At 38.9% G+C, this 10,801-nt stretch overlaps 1 protein-coding gene across 1 annotated transcript in view; it reads left to right on the top strand.

Moving 5' to 3' along the window:
• Positions 1–342: 342 nt before the first annotated feature.
• The window catches only part of SORCS2 (sortilin-related VPS10 domain containing receptor 2), a 99,164-nt gene continuing 88,705 nt past the window's right edge, over positions 343–10,801 (top strand). Inside the window, exons 1-5 of the mRNA XM_010134095.1 lie at positions 343–458; positions 2,228–2,349; positions 2,643–2,882; positions 6,571–6,622; positions 8,696–8,760. Of these exons, the coding sequence (XP_010132397.1) occupies positions 343–458; positions 2,228–2,349; positions 2,643–2,882; positions 6,571–6,622; positions 8,696–8,760 (595 nt within the window). The remainder of the gene's footprint in view (positions 459–2,227; positions 2,350–2,642; positions 2,883–6,570; positions 6,623–8,695; positions 8,761–10,801) is intronic.

Raw genomic sequence — 10,801 nt, 5'->3', positions numbered from 1 at the left:
GATGTTTCTTCTTTGATTTGAGTTGAGCTTTGCTGCTGACGTTGATAATATAGCCTAAAATTTTTATTTCAGCCAGGTAGCTACAAATACTATTGGTCATAATGCTGCACAGAATCAAACTCCACAACCTGCGTAGGTTGTAAAGCCGGTATGTTTTATCCAGCTCTGCAGCGCTGGGTGCGGCAGGGAGGGTTTCCCTTAAAATGCTCGCACACCATCAGCGGTGAATGACCCTTATTTAAAGCAGCAAAGCATCCATATTCAAAAGGTTTCCTTATCTCCTAATACATATGCACAACCTGTCCCTCTTCCTATGTTAATTAGGTCTCCTCCCCTCGGCGCATGCGTAGTGCACTCTGGTGGTGGTCTCTTGGTGGTCGTGGGGAGGAAGTAAGAGCCTTTCAGAGTCTTCATTGGGTTTGGCCTTTTGACCTCGGGTCCGTTGCTCATGCGCAGTGGTGAGTGGGACTGGTGATAAACCATCAGCCTGCTTGGGCCCCTTATTCTTCTTATCTGTCTCAGCTCGTTCTTTTGCCTAACCCTATTCTTGAGGCCTCGCCCTGCCCTGGTTGCCTTGCCCTGTGCCTCAATTTTTGTCTGTTTCATGCCACTTTTACAAAGTTACACTACTTTTGCAAAGCTGAAAGGTTACAAGCCTAGCAAACTGCAAACTTTTACCCAGAAAGTTATAAAATCATCTAAATATGCAAAAATCTATTGAAGCCCCTACATAATAATATTTTCCTGTGCTTTGTAAAAACGATTTTGTGCTGTGCCTTGAGCAGCAGCCAGATCTTTATGCTTTCCTGAAGAAGCATTTTTTTTCACTCAACGCAAATCTAAATGTCCCATGTATTCACATTAAGGAAAGGTCAGTAGGGACTGAGTATTTTAAACTATTTATGTTCAGAACTTATACTGTAGGTTAATAAGCAATATATTAAAATCTTCCAGGCTTTGTTTGCTTTTCAAGTGTTTTGGACCATCCCTTAAGTATCTTTGCAGATTTAATGTCTGAAATTTGTTCTTTCATGATAGTGGAACTAATGGAAAGTTTATTGGTATCAGTATAAGGTTTATACTTTCATCTCTATTTTAGGAGCACAGAATATTTTCTTCCATCTGTGATATAGTGTGATACTTTCTTACCACCTTCCAGCCCTTCTCCTGATTTTTTTCATTTAGTCTTTCAGAAACGAAAGTTGACTAATCCTTCATAGCGCTTTGTCTTTTCTTAGCATCTTAGGAAGCAAAACAGGCTTTCAGTGAGGCATTTGGACCATATGCTTAATAACATGCTTTAACCTGAAGTGGTCAGGCAGTTGGACTAGATGATCACTGTAGGTTCCTTCCAACTGAAAATATTCTATTCTGAAAACAAAAGAGCTATAAGGCTGTTGATAGATGCAAAATGGATGCATTGTAGAAATTTATCTATCTTTCTTTGCTTGTTTCTCATTCAAGTTGAAATGAAAAAATCAAAATATAGAAAAAATATTCAGAAAATATGGAAATACTGAAAATAAATGCTCTGGTGTTCATTGAAAAGTTTTTTTCAAAATTTTTCAATGCAAAATCATGAAATGCGGATTTGAAATTAACTTAATGAAATTAAATGCTAAGTCACAATGTAATTCAAAACAAAAATTTCATTTTGTACCTATATTCAGAAAATGAATATTTTATTTCTGTATAAATACTAGCTAGGGAAATTAAAATCCTTTTCTTTTTTTTTAATTTACCCATCCTTTATAAATACTTTTTTGAGTTCTTGGTGTATTTGTAGGCATGAATGCTAAGAGAAACGACCTATACCAGCCAAACATCACATGGTATGCAATCAGTTATATATATCAAGCCCATTTTTTTTTTAAAAAAGGGTGATGTGTTATGTGGTAATCCTTGAGTAGAAGACAGTAGTGCAATCTGGGATTCCATTGGCTCTGCTGCTATTCTTCTCAGTCCCCAAAGCTTATGCACCAGTTAAGTTCCTTTTGATTTCTCAAAATAGAGCTTAGTAATATGTAAGCAAAGAATAGACTGTGAATCAGTTGTCTACACAGCACAAATATACCCCAGCATGGAAAGTCAGGAATCAGTAATTACCAGAGAGTTGGGTCCAGCACATTTCCTTTAGGATCTGTCTAGAGCCTCAGAAATGCTTCATCCTTGACTCGCTAGGGTATGTGGATCCTGTGCTACGGGTATCTGTTACTCTTATTTTTAGCTATAGGTTCTCCATTTTCATGAGAGGTGAGAACATAAAAATAAAAAATGAAGAGTTTATTTGGGTAGAACAGTTGTTCTCAGGAAACCAAAGGTCTGATCTCATCATGAAATCCTATACAGGTAATCAATCACAGCCGTACCCATTAATGTCAAGGGTAGTGGGTCTCTGGCTATTCAAGTGTCAGATGAAAGCAGGGATTTCTGCAATGTTATGCCCTGAAGGGGAGAGAAATGCAAAGAGGATTTCACTGAGCCTTAACATTGCGTTTTGTGTGAAAGGCTCCTCTGCGGGAGGCCAAGAATCTGTGTGCCAGTCATTCTTATGTTTGACTTAATCACTTGGGGTGGTATTTGTTTCTGTTTCTTTCTGTGTACATGGTGATGTGTATGCCTGTATTGGGGTTTGTGTCAAGGTTCGGTAGCAGGAGCATTCAGGGCTTCTGTGAGAAGGGACCAGGAACTACCCCAGTGTCAGACAGAGCCAGTTGCAGGTGGCTCCAACACAGACCCACCACTGGCCAAAGCTGAGCCCATGGGTGACACTGGTGTCACCTCTGTCATAACACATTTAAGAAAGGGTAGAAAAGCTGTGCAACACCATCTGGGAGAAAACAATGAGAAAAATGTGAGAGAAACAGCCGTCCAGACCCAAGGTCAGTGGAGGAGGTGGTCTGGGTGTCAGAGTAGAGATTTCCCTGCAGCCTGTGGTGAAGGCCATGGTGAGACAGGCTGTCCTCCTGCAGCCCATGGAGGTCCATGATGGAGCAGATAGCCACATGCAGCCTGTGGAAGACCTCACTCTGGAGCAGGTCGATGTGCCCTAAAGGAGGCTGTGACCCTGTGGAAAGCCCACGCAGGAGCAGGCTCCTGTCAGGAACTGTGGCCCGTGGAGAGGAGCTCACAGCGGAGCAGGTTTTCTGGCAGGACCTGTGGCCCTGCGGGGGGCCTATGCTGGAGCAGTCTGTTCCTGACAGACTGCACTCTGTGGATTGAACCCACACTGGTTCCAGCTTTTGAAGAACTCCAGCCCATGGAAAGGACCCACACTACAGAAGTTTGGGAAGGACTGTCTCCTATGGGTGGGATCTCACACTGGAGCAGGGGAAGGAAGCATCAGAGGCAATGTGTGATGAACTGACCACAACCCCCATTCCCCATCCTCCTGCACCTCTGGGGGGAGAAGGTAGAGACAATTGGTGGTGAAGCTGAGCTCAGAAAGAAGGGAGGGATGAGGAAAAGATGGGTTTTTTTAGTTTGTTTTTTGTTTCTCACTATCCTACTCTGTTATTAATTGGCAATAAATTAAATAAATCTTCCCCAAGTCAAGTGTCTTTCACCTGTGATGGTAATTGGTGAGCAATCTCCCTCTCCTTATCTTGACTGACAAGCTTTTAATCTTACTTTCTCCCCCTGTCCTGTCCTGTTAAGAAGGAGGAGTTATAGAACAGGCTTCTTTGCACCTGGAAGCCAGCCAAGGTCAATGCACAGCAATGACAGAGCACTTCAGCTTTGCTGTTTGGATAAAGGTGGCAAGAAAAATGTTTTTGTTAAAAAGCACTTAAACATAGGGAGTAAATAAGTAGGAGCACATGGTGGCTGTGTAGAGCCTTGATTGAATCATTGAAGGTGCATCTTTCAAAGCAGATGTGAAGGCATCAAGCCCTGAAACACAAATGAGTCATAATCAAATGTATTTTTATCTTGTATGAATCAAACTGTAGCTTTGTCTTTCTGAGTAACCAGATTGTCAAGAATCAATATGATTTTAAGCAACTCGGCAAAAACATTTGCATAATTTTGACTTGCTTTCTGAGCCAGGCGGTGCCCTTAAGCCAATTGCTAAAATCAGTCAGTATAAACTGGGAACTTGTTACCTTTTGGATAAACTTCATATTCAGAGATTATGGAGGGGCAGATTGAGAAGACTGGCAAGTTTTCAGATGGCCTTTGATTGGAGACTACTGCACATCAGCAAGCAGGTTTGCTTTGATTTGGTTTTGTTTTCAGATGTCCTGTTTGAAGATGTCTTTTCATTAATAAGCACCCAAGTGATCTGAATCAAATATGAAGGGATCCATTTGAGGCAGAAAAGATGTAAGTCCATAGCAGGCTCTACTTGATTAGTGTTTGCCAACAACTGCTCCCCTACAGAAAGAATGAGTCCGGACTACTGGAAACAAAGAAGGGTTTACTGCTTGAAATAAAATATGAATCAATTTTCATGTAAGGGACTGGTGCTTATGATTCACATTTTGATATATGTAGTATCGGGGTAATTTTTGATCATGTGTATTACATAAATGTCAAATTTTAGGTGAGTATTGGTGTTTTTCTAATACTGCGTTTAACTAGAGTAAGAAAATACTGGGGTAGTTTGTGAAGAAGAGAGGTAGCCGAATAAAAGAAAGCCTATTATTAAAATAATGCCAAAAGTGATTGCAGTTCCTAATGGAAAATTCTAAACTCTAAGAATTTTAGCATCATTATTTAAAATACCTAATGGTTGTATCACGGAGTATACATTTATACACAAACCAAGGCAGATGCAGGGGTCTTGTTAGTCCCCTCCATTGCACCATTTTGATGCTGATGTAATGCTGCTAAGGTCAGTAGAATTACCTGGCAGAGCACTAATGCAGAGATGTAAAGAATTAGCTCATACAACAGCTAATCTTTCAGAACAACTTCTCTAAACTCTAAAAAACCATATGTGTGAGAAAGTGCTCAGGAGACCAAATTCAGGCCTGAATAGAAACAAAGGTGCCCTGATTTCCCTCTGCTTCTTGTTATGTTTTATTAGATGCAGCTTTACGATGTAAATGAGGTTAGACATGCACAAAAGCTGCGCTGCGGCTGAGGCAATTTCATCTCTGTACCACCAAAAGGGACTATCTGATGCTTGTTTTCCACAGGATTGATGCTTAAATGTTGACATGATCCAATACTTTAAGAAACAGAAAACTGATCCCTCCAAAAAGTTCTAAAATTATATTCTGCAGGACTAGTTTTCCCAAGAGGCTCAGCATGGTGTCAGACAAGCACAAGGATGATAATGGGAACTTGTGTTCACAGGAAAGGGAAGAAGCGTGTTGAGACTGACTACGTTTACACCATCCTACAATCAAGTTGGGCTATTTTAATTCTGAAGTGTTGTAACCATGCTGTTAAATGATCTGAAATGCTGGTTTGGTATACTTGGTCAAGAGGTATTTCTTTTCCTAGAGGAAGACTTGTCTCTTCTAAAATTAAAGATAGTCTGCATTTCATTGGAAATTTTAATGGTTGAATGTAAAATGATGAAACAACCCAAACCAGAAAACCCTAAGTTCAGTGGCAAGCCGTCCTTTACCCAAGTAAAACAAATAAACAAAGCAATGGTCCCAGACTGCTGAGATATTTTCAGTGCAGTCTACTGTGAGAAGAAAAGTGGGGAATTCTAACCAAACGAAACCAAAAACACTGCTAGAATTGAGAAAAATAGATAGTTCCTGAGAAAGTGCTTGTTCTATTTGGAGGGAAAAATTAAAATTGATGCTGAAATTTCAACTTAAAAAGAAGAAGCTGTTGGATTATCAGGGTCCATTGCATCTGTGCTTTGTAAAACAGAAGAGGTCCTATTCTAAAGCCAGGTGAGGAACAGTAAACTATGCTTGTGAGTGGATGCGTGGGCACAGTCCTCATGCTGGTACAATGCAGTTATGTTGGGGCAGTAGCAAGTCTGTAAATGAAAATGAAAAAAAGAAAGAAATAGTACAGCATTTCTCCCTCAATATGAAAAAAGATACAATTTTGCCTTCCTTTTAAGTGGATCATTTGCTGTATATACATTGTTTTGCTTATCATTTTAAGAAAGGGGCAGAGGGACCTAGACTGTGTTTAGCCAGCATAGTGTCACATGATTTTTCCTTTGGTTCATGATTTAAGCTCAAATGAAATAACTGTACTGCTTTTTAAAAATTGTTGGCAGAGGAGACCAATGAAATGAGTAGATTATTTTATTCTCCAGGGCTATAGCTTCAAGGGCACTTCATTAGTTATGCTCTGTTCTGAAGATTTTCATAGCAGCCATAGTAGATGGGGTCTTTTTTTCAAGAAAAGATGAATGGACTATTCCTAAGTGTTTGTAAAGCTGGATAAAGGGTCTTTGGAGTTCAGAAACTGATCTATAGCTGATATTCAAAAGTAGACCTTGGGGGTGTAATGTCTTCAGTGAGTAAACAGTCTCTGCTGTTATAGCTCATCTGTACAATTAATGAAAAACACAAAACATTTTTCTGCTTTCATAATTTGTGCCTTTCAGAATGGATAAAGTGCACTTAAATGGTGTATTTCACCTCTTAGACTTGACTAAAGTTAGAGATCTACAGGTACAGCTTAATGGTAATTTCTTTTGGCAGCCTCGTGTCTTAACATTGTTGTACGGTCACTTTTAAATTAGACACTTCCTAATGCTGTTCAGTGGGACAGCTGATGCTGTGAAGGAGAGGCAAGACTGGGGACACAGAATGGGGTGGCTTGATCTAGTAGACCAATGAGAAGAAATTATTGTGAAACTGCAACATGGAGCTGTCATCCTAAACCTTCTTTATAGTCAATGGACACCATGGGAGATGAACCAGCTGGTTTAGGAACAGAGGACTTACCTTTTGGAAGCCAGCTGCCACTGTTAGGAGGAACACAGTAGATGTGAGATCATTGTCACTTCTGTGGTATTGAAAGAAATATGAGAAAGTAAAGATTCTGACTTCTCAAACTGTGCTTATGACATCATGCGTGATAAATTATAGATAAAAAAATGATTGTTTCAAAAGTACCCCCAAACTATCTTTGCATTATTGATGCTGATCATTATGTCAGTTTAAGCCTCAGAAAATTTCAACCCTGAAGTTTCTGTTAGTTTGTGGTTCAGCTGCATGAGAACCAGCACAAAAAAGTAAAATATTCAGCAAACATAATTTTCTTCCCTCAAAACGCTGACTGCAGCGTTGATAGCAGGTTTGATTTGATGTTGTGAATATCTAGAAAAATACATACAGCACACACAGCAAAAAAGTTTACAGATCCCTTCCCTCTGCTCATATATATTCTTCTCAGACCTCAGTGAATGTAACATCTTCTCTAACTTAATGAATTGCCTCCAAAATGCTAGAATAGTTTGTGTTTCAGAGACCAATATACTAAAAAATTCCCATTGGAAGTTTCCTTCACATCTTATGGTTTGGCAGAGGCTCATCCCTCCCCCTCCCCTTTCTTCTTTGGACTGATAATTTATCAGCATATGTGATTATTTCTGATTATTATGCAGCAGTGGAAAACATGCAGTCTCTTCCCCTGGTCTGTATTCCCAAGGAGCCACCAATTACCAAGTCTGAGTTTTAACCGCTCCTCACAAATCAATGCTATTAAAATGTTTAAACAATGATGTAATTTCAATCCAAAGTATAGCTTTATTGCATTTAATTATTAATAATTGTATCAAAATGATCATTTTCTCTTAAGTATTTTCATAGACTTTTTTATATCTGCATCCAACTGCACTTTGCGTGTCTCCAGCTCACATCTGCTGACTCAATGGACTCTTACTGCGCCAGTGAAGAGTGATGTAGCTATGGGAGTGGGGCCAGATTTTGCTTCACTTAGTGACAACACAACTGTCAGCTGAAAACTTTCTATGCAGAATCTGCCCGACTAATGACAATGAAAGGGTCAGAAAAAAAACACAGCTGGGGCTGCCATTCTCAGGTTGGAATGGAAGCCCTGAGGGTAGAAAACTCGTATTTTGGCTTAGAGTATTTGACATGAGAGATATTAAGAGAAAATCAGCCTGTTTTCCCATTACACCTTTTCAAAGTTAACCTACACCTTGATCAGTTCTGACTGAATTTCCTTCTCACTATTCTCAAAATTATTCTTCACTTTCTTCCTTTGTCAAAGCAGAATCTACTCTTCTCTTGACTGTACTAACCAAAGATACATCAATTTGTTATGGGAGCCCTGTGTCAAGTTTAAGATATTTCTAATAAGAATGGAATCTAAGTCTTTTTTAGGACTAAATGTGCCTTGTAGTCTCAAATGTCAAACATAATTGCAAAAATATGCTCTAGCACTTGCCAGTGCGTATTACTGTCTGCATACCTCTGTGTGTGTATATATCTATCTATATATATCAATTTATGATTATGAAGGTATTTTTCCAATGTCATACCTATATCTGTTTTTTTCGCCAATTGATCCTATTTATATTTTTTTGTAAGAGATTCTAAAGAAATTTAAGAAAAGCATATCAAGTATAGTAAAAAATAGTTTCCATCTAGATGTTAGTCATGGGGTGTTACAAATGGGGTTTATTTTAATTTCCCAGCTAGAATGTTAAAGCTGGTTAGTATGAAATCCTCTCTTTTCTTCCATCCACGTAATTACTATTTTGTAGCTGGCTCTGCATAACTTCATTGTATTACGTTCTCAGGGCTGTTGCTGGCGTTGACGGAGACCCTGATTTAGTTCATATGGAAATCCAGGATGCCAGTGGAGGTATGCAAATGAAAATGTTATCAATTGATACCTTAGTGTATAGTCATTTCTCTTTGTTTTAGAAAGTACTTTCTGGGTTGTTTTTAAAACTAGTCAGAAGATAAATTGTGCAAGGCAGATTTTTTCTCTGTTTATCTGCAGTCAGCAAAGCTGTCCTGTTATATAAAAATACAGTATAATTTAAAATTTACTTGTTTTCCACTCTAAGATGAATTGACATCAAGATGCTATGCTCCATTGAAAATGTCCATTAATAGTACAATTTATTCTGGCAGTTAAACATTGAACGTTTTTTCATGATTTGCAAATAAAACTGGCAATGCAGTGTTACTGCTGTTTAAGTGTCTGTGAAAGTGAATTGTTGCATATGTCAGTCCTACTGCACCAACCACCGTGTCACAGTATTTCCTCATGTTATAGTATCCAGTATACTTGGAGACTTCAAAAATAAAATAAATTAAAAAGCAGATTAGCAGTCAGAATGTCCGGTGCTGAAGAGTCACCATGATTCCAAAAGCTTGTATAATTTCTTGTAGCCAATTGTACTCTCGAAAGATAATTTAATTCCTTGAATCAGATCATCTAAGTTCCTGGTCCAATAGCTTTTCTTCATTCCAGCCCTATTTAAAAGTAAAAGTTACTGTGTTAAAACCTGAATGGAAGTTTCTAAATCTCTTAGCAATGAGATTTCTGAGATGTGGTGACCCCTACGCAGCCCATCAGCCACTCTCTTTACAGACAGTGTAAGAAGATTCTTCAGGAGCTGGATAGAAAGAATTTTTTGTTTGTTTATTTAAGAGAAACAGCAGAAAAAGAAAAACTCATGAAATATCTGCTGGCAGGATTTTCAACAAACTGACTTTGTGCACTTTTGGTCAGTATGAGCATTGCCATTGATTTTAGTGGAAACAGCATCTTTGTACTACGTATCTGATGAAAACTATAAAGCTTGCCACTTGAATTATGAATAGCTGCAAGACTGTTTGATGGGCCATTGCTGAGCTTGCTCAAATATCCTTGCGGTGATGATTTGAACATAAGAGGGAGAACTTGGATTGATGCTAGCTGCCTCTTAAACAGATCCAGATTTTAAAACAAATATTTATATCTAGTATACTGGTTTGGCCTTTTCTAATTAAAAGTCATAAAGTGTGGAATGCATTTCCTATCACACCGCAAAAGTAATGAAGGACATGGGAGTGCATTATTTGCTCTTTCATACTGTATCTGGAGTGCAGGCAGAATTACTGATCTGGGCGCAGAATTATGTGTAGAAGATTTTTCTCACTGTGCTTGGGAGAGTCACTCAAGTAGTTTGTGCTCTGAAGCTCGTGACAAAAGGTGAGTTGCACAAGGGCTTGAATCTAGGAGAAGGTCTTTGGACCATAGCTAGTGTAGAGATATGATTATTGCCTCTGCACTTTCTGATAAGAACAGGCTGCATCAAAGATGCAGTGATGCTGTTCTAGCAGCCCAGGCAGAGAGAATATTCCTTGCTCATTGCAAACTGCAGAGGATGAGAGAGGCTGTAGCCCCCACTGATATAAATCAGTCCAGGCTTTTTCAGCAAGGTATTAACTCTGAATATAGAACTCCTGCCCCAACAGAGCACTTCCAATAGCGTGTTAATAGTGTGTCTTAACTTTCCCACAGAGCTTTGAAAATAGCCTTTAAAATTCTGCACACTGTCTATTAAATGGAGTCTGATTCTATTCTCACTCATCACAATTTTATAGTGGGGTCGATCTATTGATTTCACTTGTGTTGTGTCAGGTTGCCATTTCTCCAAGTGAATAATTCAGATCTGTGCATAGGTTAAGTGAGAAAAGAAGCTCCTTCTATTCTCACCCATGAATGTCTCATTCATCTAACCCCTAATCTCTCTGGACCAGCAAAATTTGGATAATAACAGGCTGCCTCCCAGGAATGATCTGAACTGTAAGCAGTTAATATATTCTCAGCACACTGAAGATTGATAAACTCTTGTATAAGGGTTTAATATAATAATTTTACAACTAACTCACCCAGCAAAGGCAGCGTT

The sequence above is a fragment of the Buceros rhinoceros genome, unplaced genomic scaffold, assembly GCF_000710305.1.
Source record: "Buceros rhinoceros silvestris isolate BGI_N320 unplaced genomic scaffold, ASM71030v1 scaffold8084, whole genome shotgun sequence".
Lineage (NCBI taxonomy): Eukaryota > Metazoa > Chordata > Aves > Bucerotiformes > Bucerotidae > Buceros > Buceros rhinoceros.
This window is presented reverse-complemented; position numbering and strand designations above follow the sequence as displayed.